The sequence below is a fragment of the Podarcis raffonei genome, chromosome 11, assembly GCF_027172205.1.
Source record: "Podarcis raffonei isolate rPodRaf1 chromosome 11, rPodRaf1.pri, whole genome shotgun sequence".
NCBI lineage: Eukaryota > Metazoa > Chordata > Lepidosauria > Squamata > Lacertidae > Podarcis > Podarcis raffonei.
This window is the reverse complement of record NC_070612.1, coordinates 64,997,419-65,018,896: the sequence shown is the minus strand read 5'-3', so window position 1 is coordinate 65,018,896 and position 21,478 is coordinate 64,997,419. Positions and strand designations below refer to the sequence as shown.

The 21,478-nt window shown below is 41.6% G+C and overlaps 1 protein-coding gene across 1 annotated transcript in view; it reads right to left on the bottom strand.

Moving 5' to 3' along the window:
- Nucleotides 1–232: 232 nt before the first annotated feature.
- Nucleotides 233–21,478, bottom strand: part of PTAR1 (protein prenyltransferase alpha subunit repeat containing 1) — a 47,422-nt gene continuing 26,176 nt past the window's right edge. The window contains exons 3-7 of the mRNA XM_053408845.1: nt 20,297–20,363; nt 8,108–8,212; nt 6,442–6,655; nt 3,271–3,584; nt 233–1,563 (exon numbers count right to left, since the gene is read on the bottom strand). Coding sequence (XP_053264820.1) covers nt 1,218–1,563; nt 3,271–3,584; nt 6,442–6,655; nt 8,108–8,212; nt 20,297–20,363 — 1,046 coding nt within the window. The 3' untranslated portion in view covers nt 233–1,217. The remainder of the gene's footprint in view (nt 1,564–3,270; nt 3,585–6,441; nt 6,656–8,107; nt 8,213–20,296; nt 20,364–21,478) is intronic.

Below are 21,478 nucleotides of genomic sequence, written 5' to 3'. Positions count from 1 at the left end.
GAAGAATCAGAAACATCAATAGGAAAAGTCTTTCCCCCCCCCTTGTTCTTCAAACACAAATGCAAAAAGGCCAGCAGCCACCTTATACTAAGATCATTTCAGGTTAAGAATCTGTACTGAGTTACCCATGGCATGTGTTTTGACGCTTTGCAGAATTCTGTAGTGTTCATAATACATTCATAAATATACATAATTAACACTGGCTTGAGTCAAATAAAAATAAATAAAAATATAACATACAATGAAGGACTTTAATAACCACACAGCTAAGTGTGTGTAAGACTGAAACAATTTTCTCTCGCTAATTTTCACAACTTTCCTGCAACATATTAACCATATTCCTCTAGAACTGGCACTGCAATGAATATGTAAGTAAGGTCAGAGTAATTCAGAAAGAAACCAACTGCGTCTGGAACATTTACAGAAGCACAGCAGAGCACTGAAAGCAATGCAAGGATTCCATGGCCAGTTCACAAACTAATGATGGTTTAATGAGAAGTATCAGGTGCCGGTGCATCTGCTAGGAAGGCCCAGCTTTGTTCACTCCCTGAAACAAACCACAAGCAGTAAGCTGGTTGCTTTGGAGAGAAACAAACTGCAAGCCTTGGTGTGCAGGAACCATGAAGCTGGTCTCTGGTCTGTTTCTCCATCACAGTGAAGTCAGGAGTGGGAGACAAATGAAGCAGACCAATACATTGCTCATTTGCAATAAACCATAATTAATTTTTAACTATGGTTTACACACAAACCACTTAAAACATCTGTACTTAAAACAAACAGGCCCAAACACTGTCTGTGCTGATATTGTGGATTATTTTCCATTGTAGGTAATGTTTTTGATCAGGTGCATTTGTTATGCAAGAGAGATTGAAAAGTGAATAAATTTTCCAGTGGTATTGGCTACCTAACTTTTATTCATCTTAATTAAAGCTGATTTTTAAAATACTATAATTAATGAGTTTGTGATATGGAGTCACCCTACATGTAACATAAACTCAGAAAAAAACTTTTATTGACCAACACAAGGGTGTTTAAAAATATATATAAGTAAAAGCCATCATCTGGAAAGGATGTTTAGCACAGACAACAAAAACAAAGGATGAAAAGTTCCAGGCGCCACTACAAGCACCAATGTTTGAAAAGAGAATATTGCACTAAACAAAGGACCCTGCATATTTGTTGTTATTATTATTATTATTATTTTAAAATCTCCTTCTTCACTGACCTAGAAAGGAAACCAGCCATTTTCTGTATGCCCCAGCAAACCTTGCCTGCTCTACATCCCTACATGTTGATAAAACTTGATCGATGAACCTGTATTCTGCTTCGAGACTGATAGAGTCCTGCACAGGAGCACGTTTCAGGCGTTTGGTTTCTTGAGTGTAGCCTTGTCTGCTGGATTCCAGCAGGCCATCCACATCCATGGCTTGGCTCACATGACCAAATGCAGCACCAGGGTGTGAGTTGTTCAGCAGGCCATCACTCTTGTCTGCAGCTGCTGACCACACACTTGGAAGTGGAAGTTTGTTTTTTAAGTGGTGCTGAAGATAGAACACACGCCGTCTTCAAAGAGAAGAAATAAGAGTAAATCAAATGTCTAGCACTTCTGTTGATTGAAAGTAACATTTCTGCCCTCTTCCCCATAAACTTCTTCACAACTTGTTAAGCATTTTTTTTTATAAAAAAGGTTGACTTCTAAATTTGAAATCTCTCGTTCTCTGTATCTGATGTCTTGTTGGCAATGTGCGGAGTCTGTGATACTTTGCAAGGAGACAGATTCACACCAGATCTCCATCTTGCTAAATGGACAAGAGAATTCTAATTAATATCATTGATGTAACGGACATCAAAACTCAAGTCCTACTTTGCTGCCGGATAACAACCTTTTATTGGTGGGGGTTGGTGCTAACACCAGAATGCAAGAACTCAAAAAGGTACGTCTGGAGTATGGTAAAGGAAAGGTAAAGGACCCCTGGATGGTTAAGTCCAGTCAAAGGGGACTATGGGGTGCGGCGCTCATCTCGCTTCAGGCCAAGGGAGACAGCTTTCCGCGTCATGTAGCCAGCAGGACTAAACTGGCGCAACGGGACACCGTGATGGAAGTCAGAGAGCACGGAAACGCTAAAGTATGGTGGGTGATAACGTGAACCAGTGTCGTTTCTTCAGGAGCATGAAAGCTGTGGAATTTCCTCCCTAGTCCTTCCTTCCTCCTTCCCTTTCTTCTTAAAAAAATTAACTTCTTATTAATTTTATGAGAAAAACAATAACCATAAACAGTATGGGTCTCAAATGAAGATATCAGCAAAAGGATTTTTTTAAAAGGGTACATATAACAGGACAGTGCTCTTTAGAGATATGGAAGGTTCCATAGAAGCTTTTGTGAGTCTCTGGGGATTTCTTATTGTTCACTGACTCAGTAATAAATGTGCTGTCAAAACTTCTGAGTCTTTCTTGGAACATTTCCTGGCCTTATGAACCAACTGAATCAAATATTTGAGCCTTCCTCCTTCCTTAATAGCTTTTAGATATAATAGCTTTTAGATCAGAGCTTTCTAAACTTTTCCTGTGGGTGACACACTTTTTAGACATTGCATCATTTCAAGACACAGTAATTCAGTTTTACTTGCAAACCAAAGGTTAAACTAACTCTTTTCCAGCTGCGGGAGGAACATGGGGAGCATTCGCATGACACACCTACACTCTGCAGCTGACACACCAACATGTCACGACACACACTTTACACGAGATCAAGGTGGGCTTCTTCTGGAGAACTTTGGATTGCCCTGGTGCATTTTTCCTGCTCCTGTTGTTCTGATTTACTTTCTTTTGCTCTGCTCTACAAGATGTCATTGTATGATTCATATTGCTTTTGTTGTACATTGCTGGCTACCTTCGAGATGTTTAGCTAGTCTTTTTGGTGAAAAATGGGGTACTGTACTTATATATTGATAAATTGACACAGGTGCTATAAAAAAATGGCTGACATGAAGGAATAAAAGAGCTGTTGGTACCTTGTAGAAGTGAACATTGTCAGAAGAAAGGCCATACATTTAAGCAATATTTTACTAAACAAATATAATAATAAATAGAAAATGCTGATTTATTGCAAAACAACCAATGTTCAATGGCAGCTTTGTGAGGCAACTTTTAAAGGTAGCTTTAATGACACACAAACCACCAGCACCACAGTGTGGAATGGCTGGAATAAATGAATCCTATCAGAGTGGTAACTATTCTCTTCAACCCAGATCCTTGTATACATTTCCTTACCTGTGACACCACAGGGTTTCATGCCCTGGGTAAGTGTTAATTAAATCAGTGCAGAGCTCTACTTCTTCATTTAGAAGAAGTGGGAAATCTGGTTGTTCTTCCACACAGGTAGCTTCTGCTTCATCATTTTCTTCATCTTTTAGAAGCCTGGGTGCTTGCTGATTGGCTGGTGAATTGTGCATTTCTACAGTACACTCAGTCTCAGTTCCGTCAATCAAAGATTTTAATAAAAACTGGCGGTAGTGGAATCCACTATGGTCTGAAACATGCATGGAGACCCAGTGCTTAGTGGAAGAAAGTTCATCTAGAAGAATCTGAAAGTCAAAAGCGGATAGTAAATTAATCCATCCATAAAGATAAGACACCACCCCAAAAAAATCAATTTTCATTTACAGCAACTGCCTGAGGTCTTCTGCTGTTGAGCCAAAATAATCATAGCTCCTCCATATAGCTAAACAAAAAGTGCCAAAATAACAGAGAAAATGGGCTTCAGTCCCCGCTATAAATTTAGGAATATAAGCGGTGTTGAAATGGACAAAACTACAGAGGTCTGATATCTACTGTGGCAAATCAAGTCTGCCCATTGCTTCCCCTGCCAGTCTTCAAATCAAGAATTTTACCTCCAAATCTTAAAATGTATACTTTTTGTTTGGTTTAGCTTTTCATTTCTATGCTTAGGGAGCTCTGTGGACGCCAAGGGCCTTTTGGTGGTTCCTTCACTGTAAGAAGTGAGGTTACAGGGAACCAGGCAGAGGGCCTTCTGGGTAGTGGCGCCCTCCCTGTGGAACGCCCTCCCATCAGATGTCAAAGAAATAAACAACTATATGACATTTAGAAGTCATCTGAAGGCAGCCCTGTTTAGGGATGTTTTTAATGTTTGAAGTTTTATTCTGTTTTTAATGTTCTGTTGAAAGACGCCCAGAGTGGCTAGGGAAACCCAGCCAGATGGGCGGGATATAAATAATAATAGTAATAATAATAATAATAATAATAATAATAATAATAATAATAATAATAATATATTATATTATAAATTATATTATATTATATATTATATATTATATAATATTAATAATAATAATAATAATAATAATAAGTTGAATTTGACATTCATTTGCTGCTTAAGTTTTTAAATGGCAAAATTTTGTATCTTCACAAAATGATTTTCTGGAAGCAAATAACAGGCCAATGAGTCATAACTTTGTGTTATATTCTGCTATATTCCTGGAAGTGCCTTTTATGACACATGAAAACTCAAATATAATACCAAAATTAACAGTTAGGAAAATGTTGGGAACACAGAAGAAACTGTTGCTGGATGCAGCCTGTATGTGGTTTAAATGCTATATATTGAGTGAAAATTGTTACTGGAACAGCATATAGTTCCCTCGTATAAGAAGAAACAAGCACAAAAGGTACTAAAAACTGCTGACACACTAATAAATTTTAGCAACCTAAAGAACTGTGCATAATTTGCTGACTCAGACTTGCTAGAGATAATCACCTGAAAAACATTAACTACAGCTTTGAAACTGCCCAACTTGCCTGTTGTACTTGCAATTGGATTCAATTCATTGTTACTAATGAAGTTATGAAACAAAAAATTTTCTGCAGAAAAATTAAGCGCTGTAAATGTTTCCTTCCCACATTACTAGTTAGGTCAGGAAGGGATAATAGCTCCATCAGTCATCGCAGAGGGTAGCAAGGTAAAATCAACCCTTGTGGATACCTGGGAAAGGGTTTCTTCTTTCTTGTAGGACACAAGGGCTTATGCACACCTGGTACAACTGCGCAGAAGAGCCAGCAGTCATTTTCAGCGCATGTGAAGTTGGATACAGCAGCTGCCAAACACTCTGACTATTTTTATAATCTGGATTTTTATAACTGTGCATAGTGTAAGTCTTCTGAAGTCAGAACCCTACATATGCACCTCTTTAAGCATAGCAAAGGGAACAGATTTTTAAACTGCTGTATTCATTGATGCCCTGTATTATACCACAGAATGGCTGCCTTAACTTTTCTCCTTAGAAGCAAACTGAAGCAGCCCTTGCTAAATGATGGAAGAAAAATTATTTGCTTCTTTCCCCATCTAACTTCTTCAAACTCTTGCTGCCCTAAATTCTTTTTCATTTGGAAATTAAGTAGTAGAGGCTGCCAGACTTTCTCTTGGGGCCTGTGGCATAGTTTTCAGGTTATTATTAAATGCCCTTATCATTTCTGGAAGGTTCTCAGGTAACAAGGCAGAGATTGGGGGATGGGGTGCTGCAAAATGATTTTCTTGCAAGGAGCTGAGCTCAGCACTCTTCCCTTGAAAATGCTCAGGCAGAGAAGCAGATGATGTTGGAGATGAAAAGAGTGCAGAGTCAAGCTTAGCTTTGTGGAAGGTCGATGGGCCGGCATAATGAAAAGGCACCAAGCCTGCTTTGCAAATGAGAAATGGCAATGTGAAAGTCATAAGAATATTGCACGTTACATTTTAAAAGGGGCAGATATCAACTGCTTCCAACCCACTGGTGCAGCCCGTTTTAGAGACCCCCACCTCCAAGAACCTCCCTGAAGGGGTGGAAACAGCTGCTTTTCAAACAGGCATTTCTGTTCCAGTTGATAAGGCATTTTTAAAGCCAGTTAGTAACGTTCCAGTTGTTTGATGTTGTGCTAATTCATTAAACCAGCATAATCTGAGCTGAAGGATATCCTTAGATATGTGAAAGGCACTTATAAATACCACTATGGGGCTTCTAAATTGTTTGAGCTCTTTGAACCTATGCCAATACCCAATCTGCATTTTAACAATGCATACTGTCTTTAGAGAATATAGGCATCAAAAAAGAAAAGAAAAATCATAGTATTCAAATATTGTTGTACAATATTTCTTCTTTTATTCTGACAGGAGCCTTTACAGTTTGTCACAACTTCATCATGAGCTCCATCTCCCTCCTGCATCACCCGCTCTCCTGTCTCACCTTTCGGAGGGACAGGCTCCATACCGTAGCTGCTAGCTGGATGGTCTGAATCAGCCCAATGCGGTTTTTATCCCTTCTTCTCTTCCCCAAAATTTCATAGGCCATTCATGATGAAATTTCATTCCAAATATTTCAAAGTATTTATAAGAAAGTCATTCCAATTCTTACCAATAGCTCTTACAAGGGACTTCTCCCTGCTGTGACCTACCTTTCCACTGAGCTTGGCCAAGTGCTGCAAGACCCAGGCGCGATGGGACCAGGCGTTATAATTACTTGGATATCTCCCAGCAGCTTCACAGCAAACATCCATTTCTTCTTTCACTAGCCGCTGAATCCTTTCCGTGGGAGCTGTTTCCAAATTCCCTTTATTCACGAGAGTGGGCAAGGAGTTTTCCTGAATTAGTTGTTGCAGCACCCAGCGTCTGGTCAAGTGGCATAGAGAGTTAAGAGGGCAAAAGCCAATTTAAGTGAGTGAAAACATTTTATTTTGTTCTGTTTGTTACTAGGTCTTAAGGCAGGAATAATGAAAGTTGGAGTGGAGAAAAGAAATACATCAACCTCTGCACTAATAATCAAGAAATACTGGAAAATATATTTTATGGTCCTGAAATGCTTTTATCAGCTACTTCAGCCTGTAGCTCCTGCTGTTTGACATTTGGCATGGTAAACCAGGAGTGGGGAACCTCAGGCCTGGGAGCGAAATGCAGCCCTCCAAGCCAATATATCTGGTCCTCAGGGCTCTCCTCAAGCCCTCGCCTCCTCTAGGCCACAGCCTGTTTCTTCTGGGTGGTTTTGGTGGGATGGAAATTGTTGCTGAGCTGGGATGACATCTGCTGTTTGCATGGATGAGGATGGGGAGTTGTGCATGCAAGTCTAAAAACCTCTGACTTTGGTGTGCAAGCCTACAGCTCTGCCCACATACAGCTGCGTCCCTACCACTGGTCATTGGGATGTGGCCCTTGGCCTGAAAAACATTCTCCACCTTTGTAAGCCACAATTAATAGTTCACCACTTTGCTCCTTCCTTCTTGTGTTGGGAGAAAGCACAAATCAAGGATTGCTCCCAACAAACCACAATGTGCAGCCAAGGTCTGTCCTTAGCTTACTGATTATGGTTTGTTGGGAGCAAAACAGACAAACTGTTATGCCAGGGATCATGAATTGCTTCCTTCCAGCCATGGCAGCAGTCATGATAAACCATTCATTAACTTTGGTTTACCATCACCTGCAAACCAGGTCAGTAAATCCTTTTAAAAAGTCATTTGATTTATTACTTCCTTTTGTCTGTTGTGATGGGGTGATTCTCATTCTATAAATATCAGATACTCTCTCCATATGGCTAATTATTATATGAACTCTTCTTGCCCTTCTTAGTCACTGTATTTCTAAACCAAAAAGTATCACTCTCCTTAGTCTGTCCTTCATAGATGCCCTTTTTTGTACCCTTTCGATTTCTAGGAGTTCCTGTTTTGAGATGGGGAAAGTGACCAGCGTAATCAAAGATTCATAAAATAGCATTCTGAAGCTTTCTGTCCTGGTTCCAACTACTTTTCTAATAACTGTAAATAACTCATTTGCCCTTTTCGTTTCTTCAGCACCCGCAGCTTGTGTTTTCAGTGAGATCTCCATTATGGCCTCAAGATTTCGTTTCTGGGTAGTTGTGGCCACTTTAGAGAAACAGGCAGCACACATTTTCAACAGAAAAACCTTATATAAAAATGGACAGTATTTTCTACATCAAACATAGGAACTTTAAAATAGACTGACTAGTAGTTTCCTCTCACTGAAACGTCATGGAGGAACCACTGCTATACGTTTCCATATTCTTTTCAGGTGGGGGTAGGGAAAGAGAAATAACCACAGAAAGAGACAAACCTGTGAATCCACGTTTCTGGACTCTTTGGAAACTTAGTTAGTGCCAGTTTCCCAAGATGTAAATCTTTAACTGGATTTAAAGTGCCAGATACTATTAATTCTTTCCTGCAATTTTTTACAAAAAATGAATTAATTATTACAGACACATTTACTGAAAGTAGCCAGTAATAAGTTGCACATAAGGCTGGATCCAGAGTTTGCTGTTGCCAACAGTAGTGTCCCCTGAACAGCCTTCTGTTCTGGATGCCACTACTATGGAAGTGAGGTCAGAGAGGGCAGGTTACCATTTCCTCCTCCCAGAACCTCAGAAACACCTCTCTCTCTCTCTCCCTCCCCCACCCCACCCCCCGGTTCTGGACCAAATTGTCCATCAACCTCCAGAGCAGATTTTCGAGGGCAGGGGATGGGATCACTGGGAGCGAGGCAGGAAATGGACAAAAACAACTTCTTCTCCAGTTCTGCTAACAGGCTTCCTGCACAGGATCAGTAACTGAATGTGTACAAAGGGAGCCCTTGCATTTGCAGGATGCCAACTCTGGATCCAACCCATCAATGAAAACTGATAAAAGCATTAAAACTTATTAATCTATACATATACCTATATAATATATACACCGTATTTTTCGCTCTATAGGACGCACCGGACCATAGGAGGGGGAGAACGGGGGGGGGGATTCTCCCTCTCTCTGCTCAGCGCCCCTTCAGCGAAGCGGCAGGAGAAACAGAGCCCCTTCCATTTCTCCTCCCGCTTCGCTGAAGGGGCGCTGCGCAGAGAGGGAAAACTGTGAAGCCCCTCTCCAGCGAAGCGAAGCAAGAGGGATCGGTGTGCACCGACCCCTCTCGCTCTCCAGGCTTCAGGCGGCTATCCGCAAGCCTTCGGAACGCAGCGGGAACTCCTGCTGCGCTCCGAAGGCTTGCGGATAGCTGCCTGAAGCCCCCAGAGTGCAGCAGGAGTTCCCTGCGCTCTGGGGGCTTCAGACGGCTTCAGCGAAAGCAACACGAAGCCTCCGGAGCGCGGGGGGAGCTCTCCCTCTGCGCTTCGGAGGCTTCACGTTGCTATCGCTGAAGCCAAGGAGCCTGCATTCGCTCCATAGGACACACACACATTTCCCCTTCATTTTTGGAGGGGAAAAAGTATGTCCTATAGAGCGAAAAATACGGTATATATATGTATATATTAAAACTGATCATGATAGCGGAGGCACAGGATCAGTCGCTCTGAACAGAACCAGAGGAAAGTAAAAGCCCTGAACTCTGTGGGAACTTCCGGGTTAGCGCCATTGGCTAATGGCGGATTCCCTCCGAGCTCTGGAGGGAATCGGCTCCACAGGAACCGGGTCTTGCTGCTACGGCGACGCGGAGACCCTCAGAAATCACAGGCACTGAAGCCTGTGAACTTGGTGACTTGGCGGGCACCATTTGCGCCCCCATGACCCGCGAAGGAGCCTTTTTAAAGGCTTCGGAACAGGGGACGGGGTGAGCGGCGCGGTGCTGAGAGTCGACTGCTTCTCTTGCGGAGTGAAGCCGCATGCCATGGTCGGAGAGCGCTGACTTCTTCTTGTGAACAATTGGACTCTAAAAGCAACAACCCGTGAGTAATATGGAAATTGGATTTGTAAAGAAAAAATTTTTTTTGAATTAGGCACGATCAGGGAAGGCGCAAACAGGAAGTCCGTCTCCCCGTCTTATAAATAATCTAAAGCAAGGACTAGCTAACTAAGGTCGAGAGAATTTCTTCTTCTTTATTGGGTAAAAGACATTAATTTCACGATTTGGCAGTATAAGTAATTTCACTGGAGGATAAGAGCTAATTTTGAGAGCTGAAGTGCCACCCCCCCCCGGACCCGGGAGTGATCCGCGAGAGAGCCTGTTGAGGAGATATAGAAGAGTTTGACAGCTGTCAAATTAGCTGTCAAGAAGGAAAAAGAGAACTTTGTTTCTGCTGTCTCTGCTGGATATATTTGCTACAATTTGGTTATATTTTGTTGAAAACAAGGAAGAACTGATACAAACTAACTTGATTTTTGGATTTGAACTGGAAGGAAGATAAAGTAACCAAAATCCCTCTAGAGGGGATTTTGGGACATGACAAGAATGGCTGAAGGAGGAAAAATTCAAGCTAAATTGGACAGAGTGTTTCTTCTCTTGGGAAAGTTACAAGGCCAAATTGATGTTTTGGCTACAAATGTTGCAACTCTGGACTTAACAGTAAACAAATTCATTGAATTTGATAAGGACTTGACTCATGAAGTCCATGCAGCTGGACAAGAAGAGAAACTTGAAAGATTTGAGAGTGTGGAGAAAGAGATATATGTTGTTTCTGAGGAAAAGGAAGGAGGAGATGTAATGTTGCAGATGACGAAGGAGAGCCAGAGGCCTGACATGATGGCTACAAAGGAAAATAAGTATTGGATGATGAAAATCTGTTTTGAATTGAAGATTGAAGAATGGAGAGATCTCCTTATGTGGAGATCTGAAGACCTATGGATTACAAATTTGATTAAGGTGAAAGTTGGAGCTTTTGGGACATTTGGACTTAAAAGGAGTAAGAAACAAGATTCAGGCTCCACTTTTAAGTATGGAGGTCTGGCTGGAAGAAATATGGACCCTATCGGGACAGAGCTTCTCCGAGATCTGGTGTTTAATATTAAGGACTACCCAAAAAACTGGCAGAGAGGAATTGAGAGAGAATTAAGAGCCTCGGACGTGAGGTCTCCAGGCTGATAGTAGACTAAGACTGATGGACATTTGTTGGGGATTGAAACCGGGAAAGGGTGGGGTGGGGTTTGGGAATCCAAAGGGTGCAGAATTATAATCTGTTTTTTTATTTTGTTTTGTTATTAGTATGAAAATTGGGGAATTCATGGAAGGGAATTTGGGTCGACTTTAGAAAAAAGTTTTAAGAATGAGCACTGATGTTTAAATACTGATGTTTATAAGTTAAAATTGGTTTTTTTAAAATGAATTAAATATAAAAAGGTCAAAAATTGGGGACAAGAACTTGTTGAATTAACAATTTGAATTGGAATATAAGAAGGGGAGGTGTGGGGAAGTCAGGGAAATATGTTATTGAAAATAAGGATTGTAAACTTTATGTGTTTTTAACTTTTTTGTTTTTTCTTTTTTTGATTTTTTTAATGTATAAAGGTGGAAAAACTCAATAAATATCTTTTTTTTTTTAAAAAAAGCCCTGAACTCTGTGAAGTAGTAACTAGCAAGTCAATTCCTTCTTTATCCCACTTGAGCCTCTCTCCCCACACAACCAGATCATCACTTCATCTGCCTGGTTAAATGCTTTCTACATTCCAATAAACATTCTGGATCAGATTCCAGTCTCATGCATATCACACATACATAGAACCCTGGCAGATTCCAAATGAAAGTTGCACAGATGTAAAATGGATGCTTCCAGATGGTGCTGGGGGGTTCAGCAATGTCAAGAATTAAAAGGAGTTTTATGTGGGTCTGCCATTGTACAAAATAATATGCTGCTTCTGCTTAGGCCAAATAGGGAGGAGTTAACTAAATTTATTTTAGTTCAAGAAAAACAAATAATAATTTGATTTGTTTTTCCAGCGGGCATGGCCCTTGTATATGCCAGTAGTCTTATGTACTTCCTTTGGGAATTGGAAGTTTTTACTTTCTCAAAAACAAACAAACCGAAAAATAAACTCTTTTTGGTTATAACTAATGCAAATCTACTCACTACAAAGAAAAACACAGAGCAGAAAGTAATGGTGCAAGTCAACGCATGCAAGATATTTGAAAGCTAATTATTTTTTCATTAAATTCCCAACAGACCAATCCTATAGTCCATCCTATTTAGAGCTGCTTCAGAAGGTACAACTTTCCATGTACAAAAAGGAGCGAAAGAAGTAGCAGATATGTGTAACAATATCACAAATGCCCTTTGTGAAGCGTGTGCGCACAGAAATAAACATACTAAGCTGCAGCCACTCAGTCTGCGCATTCTAGGTGCATGCATCTAAATGGAGCAACAACTTGCATGCCCCACTGTCAGAGCTCCACAGAGAACTGATTTGGGGTGAGAGAATTGTAATGAATGACATGTCTCTTTAGAAACATCTCCTGCTACCTCAAGTCTGCTTCTGACATATTTTGTTCTTAATACACATCTCTGTTTATAAAATACTTTAAAATAGGGTCAGATTTTAAAACAGAGCTAAAATTAAGCAGCTAAATAATAATGGAACATTCTTTTTTTTACCATATTCAACAGTTCAGTGATGTGATTTCTGCCTATGCCATTCAGAAATAAGATTTAATAAAAAGGAAAAGACTTTTACCAACCTGTGCTAAATTGGAATCTATGGCCTTTTAAATGTCTTTGTGGGAGAGGAGTCATTAGTGGGGGGTTCTGTTATTATGTTATGTATTTTGTGTTTTCATTTTGTATTTTTATGCTGTAAACCACTCTGTGATCTTCGGGTGAAGCGCAACATATAAATTTATAACAACAACAAGGGGAAATGATAAAAATAGTTTTGGTTTTCTACTACAGGCTGTTAATGCACTTATCCTACCCAACAAGCTGCAGATTATTTTGCTCTCTATTTCAGCTTTCATTTTTATGTGAAGAATGAAGTGCAGCAAGGCAATCAAATCTATCCTGACCTTGAACTTCAAAGATGGAAAACTAATTAGGATTATTAGGGGCATTTGTTCCTTGGCTTCATATATTTGTATACAGTTTGGCTTCCTGCTAGCCAGGATCAAGCCAGATCATCCGCTGAGAAGCTGGTGCATCTAACAGCTGGAAGTTACCTTTGGGAAGATGAAAGAAAGACAGAGCAGCCCTGGTGGAGAATCTGAAATGCCAAACTCCACCTGCAGGCACCTATGCTTACTACTGAAGAACACTTGATTGCCAGCCTCTTAGCAAAACCCAGCAAGATTATCAAGACTCAAATTTAACCTATTCATGGCCTGCATTGCTGTTTGTATAAATCCTTCCTAGGACCAATCTCCACTGAAGAATCCTTTCACAGAATGCCTTTCATGCAAATGTTATTCCACAGAAGAAACTCAGTTCATTACTCCTGTTGCAGCATCCCGTGATACTGAGCTATGAAACTGCAACGCTTGTACAAAGAAATCATATCAGTTCAACTCTAAGGCACTTTATTAACATGACAAGGGCTGCAGATGACTACACTAGGTAAAGAAACCTTTTGGTTCCACTGCATAAACTATGGGTGCAGAATGACAGGTTAGGAGAATCATGGTTTATAGAACTGGAGGGGGCACGGAAGAAGGATAGGATAATAGATACTCCCCAAAGCCATTGATTGAGGCACAGTCCTACACACAGAATAAGAACAGATCTAGGGTTGTTTCCAATGGGGCTTCCATTTCCTCTCCTCCCCATGTGTGCTCCCAAAATCTGCTCCAGAGGGAACCCCAACCTCCTGGTGCTGATTTTGGAAGCATGTGTGGGGCTGGAGAGAAAAGGAGAGCAACAGGAAGCTCTCTTGTGCAAGCTGAGCTGCAGCATGGGATGCAGCCCATAATATCCCATCTGGCAAAGCATACAACCAAAAGTACTAAAATCAATTATAAAGCTTTAGGATGTGTTAATGGTCTCCAAGGTGGTCATGGGTTCCATTAGGGGTCTCAATGACTGATGGAGAGCACTGGCCTGCAACTGGTGGGTCAGGGCCCATGACCAGGTCCAAAGTGAGACACAACAGCAGCACGGTCTCTATGTAAATGTTTGGCAAAAAGTTAAGAAATGGGGCCTCAAATGCATGTTAGGGTTAAAAGGTGGATCTTAGGTCTGAGGAAGTTTGAAGTCTACGGGCCTAGAGTAGCCAAACAAAAATCCAGGTGAGAGGAATTGCAGGACCAAGCTATTTTTGTATGCCTCATGTGAAAAATAATTGTATGCCTCATGTGAAAAAGTCAGATTGGGTCTTATCCACTCTCTCCTGCTTCAACTAAGCAGAGAAGCAATGTCACTGATATTACTTCTTCAAGTACACTTCTTATGAACCTGGTTTTTACAGGCATAACAAAATACCTTGCCTTACTCATGTTCACTGTTCAAAGTCCTTCACAAACACGATCAAGTAAACCTTACAAGAGCATTGTACAGTGAGGTACTATTACAACCCTTGTATTGCAGATTGAGGGGTAGTGAGAGGTTTAGGGCTATTGCTTTGTCCAAGGACATTTAGCAAGATTTGTGATTGAGATTTGCATATTTAGCAAACTAAATATGACATAATAGGAATCACTGAAACCTGGTGGGATAAGTCCCACGATTGGAATGTAATAATGGAGGGATACAATCTATTTCAGAGAAACAGACCAGACAAGAAAGGAGGAGGAGTGGCGTTATATGTCAGGGATGTGTATACCTGTGAAGAGATCCAAGATTTAGAACCTCAAAGCCAAAGTGAGAGCATTTGGGTCAAAATTAAGGGAGAGAAGAATAACAGTGACCTCATTGTGGGAGTTTACTATAGATCCCCAAGCCAAACGGAGGACATAGATGATGCCTTCCTGGAACAGATGGCCAAGCATGCAAAAGGAAGGGAGATAGTAGTAATGGGGGACTTCAATTACCCGGATATTTGTTGGATGTCAAACTCAGCCAAGAGCATAAGGTCAAACAGATTCCTCACTGGCCTTGCAGACAACTTCATTGTCCAGAAAGTGGGAGAAGCAACAAGAGGAACAGCCATTTTAGATCTGGTCCTAACCAATGTTGATGACCTGGTTAGTGGGGTAGAAGTGGAAGGATCATTAGGCGCGAGTGATCATGCTCTTCTGAAGTTTACTATACAGCGGAAAGGAGCAGCCAAGCGTACTAGGACTCAATTTCTTGACTTTAAGAAAGCCGACTTCATAAAACTTAGGGAAGTGCTGGGTGAGATCCCATGGAGAGTAATACTAAAAGGAAAGGGAGTTCATGATGGCTGGGAGTTTGTTAAGAGGGAGATAGTAAAAGCACAACTTCAGGCAATACCAATGAGACAGAAACATGGAAGGTGCCTAAAGAAGCCAGGGTGGCTATCTAAAGAACTTTTAACTGAGTTAAGATTAAAAAAGGATGTGTACAAAAAATGGAAAAGGGGGGAAACCACCAAAGAGGAATTCAAACAAATAGCCAGCATGTGTAGTCAGAAAAGCTAAAGCACAGAATGAACTCAGGCTTGGTAGAGAGGTTAAAAGCAACAAAAAAGGCTTTTATGGGTATGTTCATAGCAAAAGGAAGAACAAAGAAACAGTGGGGTCACTCAGAGGAGAAGATGGTGAAATGCAAACAGGGGACACAGAAAGGGCTGAACTCCTCAATGCCTTCTTTGCCTCAGTCTTCTCCGATAAAGAAAACAATGCCCGACCTGAAGAATTTGGAGCAAATGATTCAGCAGAGGAAACACAGCCCAGAATAACTAAGGAGATAGTACAAGAATACTTGGCTAGTCTAGACGTATTCAAGTCTCCAGGGCCAGATGAACTGCATCCAAGAGTATTAAAAGAACTGGCAGATGTGATCTCAGAACCACTGGCAGTCATCTTTGAGAATTCCTGGAGAACAGGCGAAGTCCCGGCAGACTGGAGGAGGGCAAATGTTGTCCCTATTTTCAAAAAGGGGAAAAGAGAGGACCCAAATAATTACCGCCCAGTCAGTCTGACATCAATACCAGGGAAGATTCTGGAGCATATCATTAAGCAAACAGTCTGTGAGCACCTAGAAAGGAATGCTGTGATCACCAATAGTCAGCATGGATTTCTGAAAAATAAGTCATGTCAGACTAACCTGATCTCGCTTTTTGACAGAATTACAAGCCTGGTAGATGAAGGGAACGCAGTGGATGTAGCCTACCTTGATTTCAGCAAGGCATTTGACAAGGTGCCCCATGATATTCTTGTAAAGAAGCTGGTAAAATGCGGTCTTGACTATGCTACCACTCAGTGGATTTGTAACTGGCTGACTGACCGAACCCAAAGGGTGCTCATCAATGGTTCCTCTTCATCCTGGAGAAGAGTGACTAGTGGGGTGCCACAGGGTTCTGTCTTGAGCCCGGTCTTATTCAACATCTTTATCAACGACTTGGATGATGGACTCAAGGGCATCCTGATCAAATTTGCAGATGACACCAAACTGGGAGGGGTGGCTAACACCCCAGAGGACAGGATCACACTTCAAAACGACCTTGACAGATTGGAGAACTGGGCCAAAACAAACAAGATGAATTTTAACAGGGAGAAATGTAAAGTATTGCACTTGGGCAAAAAAAATGAGAGGCACAAATACAAGATGGGTGACACCTGGCTTGAGAGCACTACATGTGAAAGGGATCTAGGAGTCTTGGTTGACCACAAACTTGACATGAGCCAACAGTGTGACGCGGCAGCTAAAAAAGCCAATGCAATTCTGGGCTGCATCAATAGGAGTATAGCATCTAGATCAAGGGAAGTAATAGTGCCACTGTATTCTGCTCTGGTCATACCTCACCTGGAGTACTGTGTCCAGTTCTGGGCACCACAGTTCAAGAAGGACACTGACAAACTGGAACGTGTCCAGAGGAGGGCAACCAAAATGGTCAAAGGCCTGGAAACGATGCCTAAAAGGATGTCACATAGAGGAGGGAGAAAGGTTGTTATGAGGAACGGCTAAGGGAGCTGGGCATGTTTAGCCTGGAGAAGAGGAGGTTAAGGGGTGATATGATAGCCATGTTCAAATATATAAAAGGATGTCACATAGAGGAGGGAGAAAGGTTGTTTTCGGCTGCTCCAGAGAAGCGGACACGGAGCAATGGATCCAAACTACAAGAAAGAAGATTCCACCTAAACATTAGGAAGAACTTCCTGACAGTAAGAGCTGTTCGACAGTGGAATTTGCTGCCAAGGAGTGTGGTGGAGTCTCCTTCTTTGGAGGTCTTTAAGCAAAGGCTTGACAACCATATGTCAGGAGTGCTCTGATGGTTTTTCCTGCTTGGCAGGGGGTTGGACTCGATGGCCCTTGTGGTCTCTTCCAACTCTAGGATTCTATGATTCTATGATATATGAATTGAATCAATCGCAGCTCATTAGCTTCTCCACCACTCCAGTGGCCCCACAGCTTTACCTGTTAAAATGGCTGTGCAATAGGAGCTGGACAAAAATGGCATTAAAAAAAATAAGGTGAGGAACTAAAACACTAGTTTTAATGTAACTAAGTTTAGATTAACTAAGTTACACTACATTCTGCTGTTCATGAAATTTTAGAAAGACAGTAAAGATTTTTCACAAGGCTTCATAGCTAAGGGGGAAATACTTTGGACTAAGAAGCTCTTCTGGGGTCCCACCCCCCCTGCTTCCACAGAGATGTTATGATTTGTCTTCCTAGCTTTATCTCTAGCGACTACAAATCTTTTTAAGAAACAGAAACCTACATGCTTTGGATAAAACATAGCAACCACCTTGGAATCTTTCCCCTGTATTTCTGTTTTATTTTGCTTTTGAAAATGTTTTTGTGGGTTTTTGGGCTGAAATAAAGAATGTAATTACCAACAAATCTTTTTAATAATAATAATAATACCTGCTTGAGAGCTTTGGATTAAGGGTCTAATAAATTCCAAAGATTGATGACTCCCCGCCCCCAAAGTTGCTGGTCTTTCAATGGAGCTGATTGAGAGGTCCTGTACTCCCTCTCCTATACACCCCTGTAATGGCTGCCTCTAGGAACTACGTAGCCTTCATCTTGGTTGAACTTGAAATATATTATTTGCTTCATTGTGTTGGAAGTCAAGGGCTTGGTTGGCAGAGGATGAGTTGAGGCTGATGTAAATTAGGCAAATCTGATTAAGGAAGAACAAGTGAATGACCTTCATTGAATGAAGAAAAGAATATTGGAATTGATCTATACAAGACCATACTCACATCCCTGCACATGGTCCTTCTCAGATTTCAAGTTGGAAGGCAAGGTACGTTCTGCACTCTCCAGGGATTGGTCAGAGCCAGAACAAAGAATTTTGGTAAGGAATGCAAATATTCATACTTGACTTTGTGTGTGTGTTCATCTATTGATGAATTAAACTGGGTTGAACAAAACAAATAACTTGTGTGCTTAGTGTTTTAGGACCATATATAGTTCCACTGCTCACCAAAAAGTAAGGTTCCAATTTACCCACCAACAGTGCTCCCTGGAAGTCTTGCTCAAGGTGCTCTATCTCGGTTTCAAACAATGCAAAATGCTGTTGCAAGAGTAATAATGCTGCATTCAGAAAAGTACTACAGAAACTATCATCCTGAGGGAAAACCTAGGATAGTTCAGTCAGTCGAGAATGAGACCATCTCAGGGTTTGAGCCCCACATTGGGCAAAAGATCCCTGCATTGCAGCGGGTTGCACCCTCGGGGCCCCTTCCAACTCTACAATTCTACGATTCCATGATTCTCATTTGGGAGTATTTATAATACTACTGCTTTAAATTTATAGTCCAGGTAAATGAAGTTCAACTTGGTATGGAAGAGGCCATGCTGCCTCTAAAGTTGCAGTTTGGATGCTCACTGGTCACAAATAGCTGCTGAGGATGGGAGTACCTTTTTGAATCTGAGGCTGGAGCACCAACTAAAATGCTACCTGGACAGGAATAGCCTTGTCCCATGCCCTGGCAAGCTCCCATGTGAATTACTGTAATGCACCAAATGTTGAGCTGCCTTTGAAAATGATCCGGAAACTTCAGCTGATACAGAATATGGCTGCAAGGCTGCTAACTAGGACTGGGTGTTACAAACATATTACACTAGTACAGGGGTTGCCTTCAGGAGCCCCAGGTTCTTCAGCTTTTGGTTTTTAAAAATATTAATATTATAATATATTATAATATTAATAACAATTAATATTATATTAATATTAATAATATATTAAAATAATAATAATAATAATAATTTATTTGTACCCCAGCCACTCTGGGCTCCTTCCAACAAAGATTAAAAATACATTAAAATGTCACACATTAAAAACTTCCCTAAATAATAATGGCACGATTCAACTAATCCACAGATGTCCTGAAATTGGCTCACAGGGGTCATGAGAACACCCAGACCAGCATGTAGGGGGAGGAGAGTGGGGATCATTCTGCCTGGCAAGCAGAATGCTTGCCCTGATGGAACGACTGCTTTAGCTCAATGCTGAATCTCTCTCGTGCTCCTAAGAAAACAGTCATGGAGCCAAATGTACTGGTGCCCTCTAGGGAGCGTCATATTGCCCAGCACCGAAGAGCAGTTCCTAGAGTTGGAAGGACTCATCCTTTCCTTCCACTCCAGTTGGAGTGGAACAGTGAACTTCTGCCCTACTCTGGGAGACAGGTAAGCAGCAAGGATGGTTTGCCTATGTCCTTGTGGTTTGCCTTCCTGCTTTTTCTATCACTGAAAGGCATTTTTATTTGGGAAGGGGGAGAGGTGTTGCAGGGGCTATGTTCCACCTTTTATTGACTTAGAATGGGGGGGCAGCAGAGACAAGCAGTGGGGCACCCACCTCCCCATTTTTCTAGCTCTGCAGGGCATTTTGAGAGAAGGAGAGAACAGGAAACTGGAAGGCCTTCCCCACTTGCTTCATGAGCTGTTTTACACAGGCTTCATGCATTTTTATTTAGAGTGGGAGAGGAAGCAGTAAAAGGGAAGCCTTCCCCACTTGCCTTGAGGTATTTCTTGTGGCTTTCTCTTGTCTCAAAAGGTGAATGTATTTCTGTTTTATTTATAATAATAACATCCTCCAGGCAGCTCACGGTGGAACACATGGTCCTCCCCCTTCCAATCAGTTGTGCACTTCTCAACTGAATAAGCCACAATGTGATTGTCTGAACCTGCACTTCATTATCAAAAAGCAAGTGCAACTAAGGATACATTAAAACGAAGCCTGCAGCGTGGACTAAAGTGGAACAAACAACTGGTCCTGTGCTTTTCGCATTCATTTGCTGTGTAGCTGGGAATTGCTTAAAAATCCCCAACATTTCCAAAATGAGTCAGAAACCAAGAGATGAATGCAACCAACAGCCATAGCTCTTTGTTCAAAATACAAGCTCTTCCTTGGGTGTCAGGAAAGAAAAGAAAAAGGAGAAGCAGGATTAAAAGCTTTCTTGAAGCACACGAGCTGGTATGCTTAAAACCATGCGCATGCCTCACACAGACTTAAGGCAGCTACCAGAAGTATTTCCATCCTCAGCTGCTTAACCTACCTGACATTCCATGCAGTAGTGAAATCTGGGTTCAATAGCAGCAACGTACAGGTGATATCTATCAGCTCTAGAAAGGAAAGAAGAAACCCATCAAAACCTGCAGAAGTTAGTATTAATTATGTCTTCATGCCCACTTCAGTTCCTCATGTGACATTTATTTATTTATTATTACTACAACCACTATTATGGTGCTGGAGGAGACTCTTGAGAGTCCCATGGACTGCAAGAAGATCAAACCTCTCCATTCTGAAGGAAATCAGCCCTGAATGCTCACTGGAAGGACAGATCCTGAAGCTGAGGCTCCAATACTTTGGCCACCTCATGAGACGAGAAGATTCCCTGGAAAAGACCCTGATGTGGGGAAAGATGGAGGGCACAAGGAGAAGGGGACGGCAGAGGACGAGATGGTGGGACAGTGTTCTTGAAGCTACAAACATGAGTTTGACCAAACTGCGGGGGGCAGTGAAGACGGGAGTGCCTGGCGTGCTCTGGTCCATGGGGTCACGAAGAGGCGGACACAACTAAACGACTAAACAACAACATTACTACAACTACTATTTTAAACAATGTACATACCACTTAACTACTATCGTCTCTAAGCAGTGCTGCTATCATGTTTTTCTAAATCAGCCTTCCCCAACCTAAGCGGCCTCCAGACATTTTGGGCTAGAACTCCCATAATCTCTGACCATTAACCAGACTGATTTGGGCTGGTGGAAGTTGCAGCCCCTAACAACTGGAGGGCACCAGGGTGATCAAGACTGTCCTGATTTAACATGCTAGCAATATAACACACAACACACGCAGACCTCATCCCCTCATCCAAACCCAGAGAGAAAAAGGGGATTGGATAAATAACTGGGGCACTTTAATTTTGAATTAACCCTGGTGAGAAGTCCATGTGGACACCATGCACCTTGGCATCCTTCTCTCCATTTCAGCGCCAAAATTTTGCAACTTCAGAACACATGCTACAGCTAGCAAACAAGATGTCATACTCCCGACTTCTTTCCAAAATAACTTTTGATACCTGACTTTGCTATGAAACTACAAAGCTTCTGTGCTAAATTGTTCAGTTTACCCTAATCTTAAAACAGCATTCTGAGCTCCTGAGCAAAGGGAAGACAGGATACAAACATAGCACATAGATAAAACTACCGTATTTTTCGCTCTATAGGACGC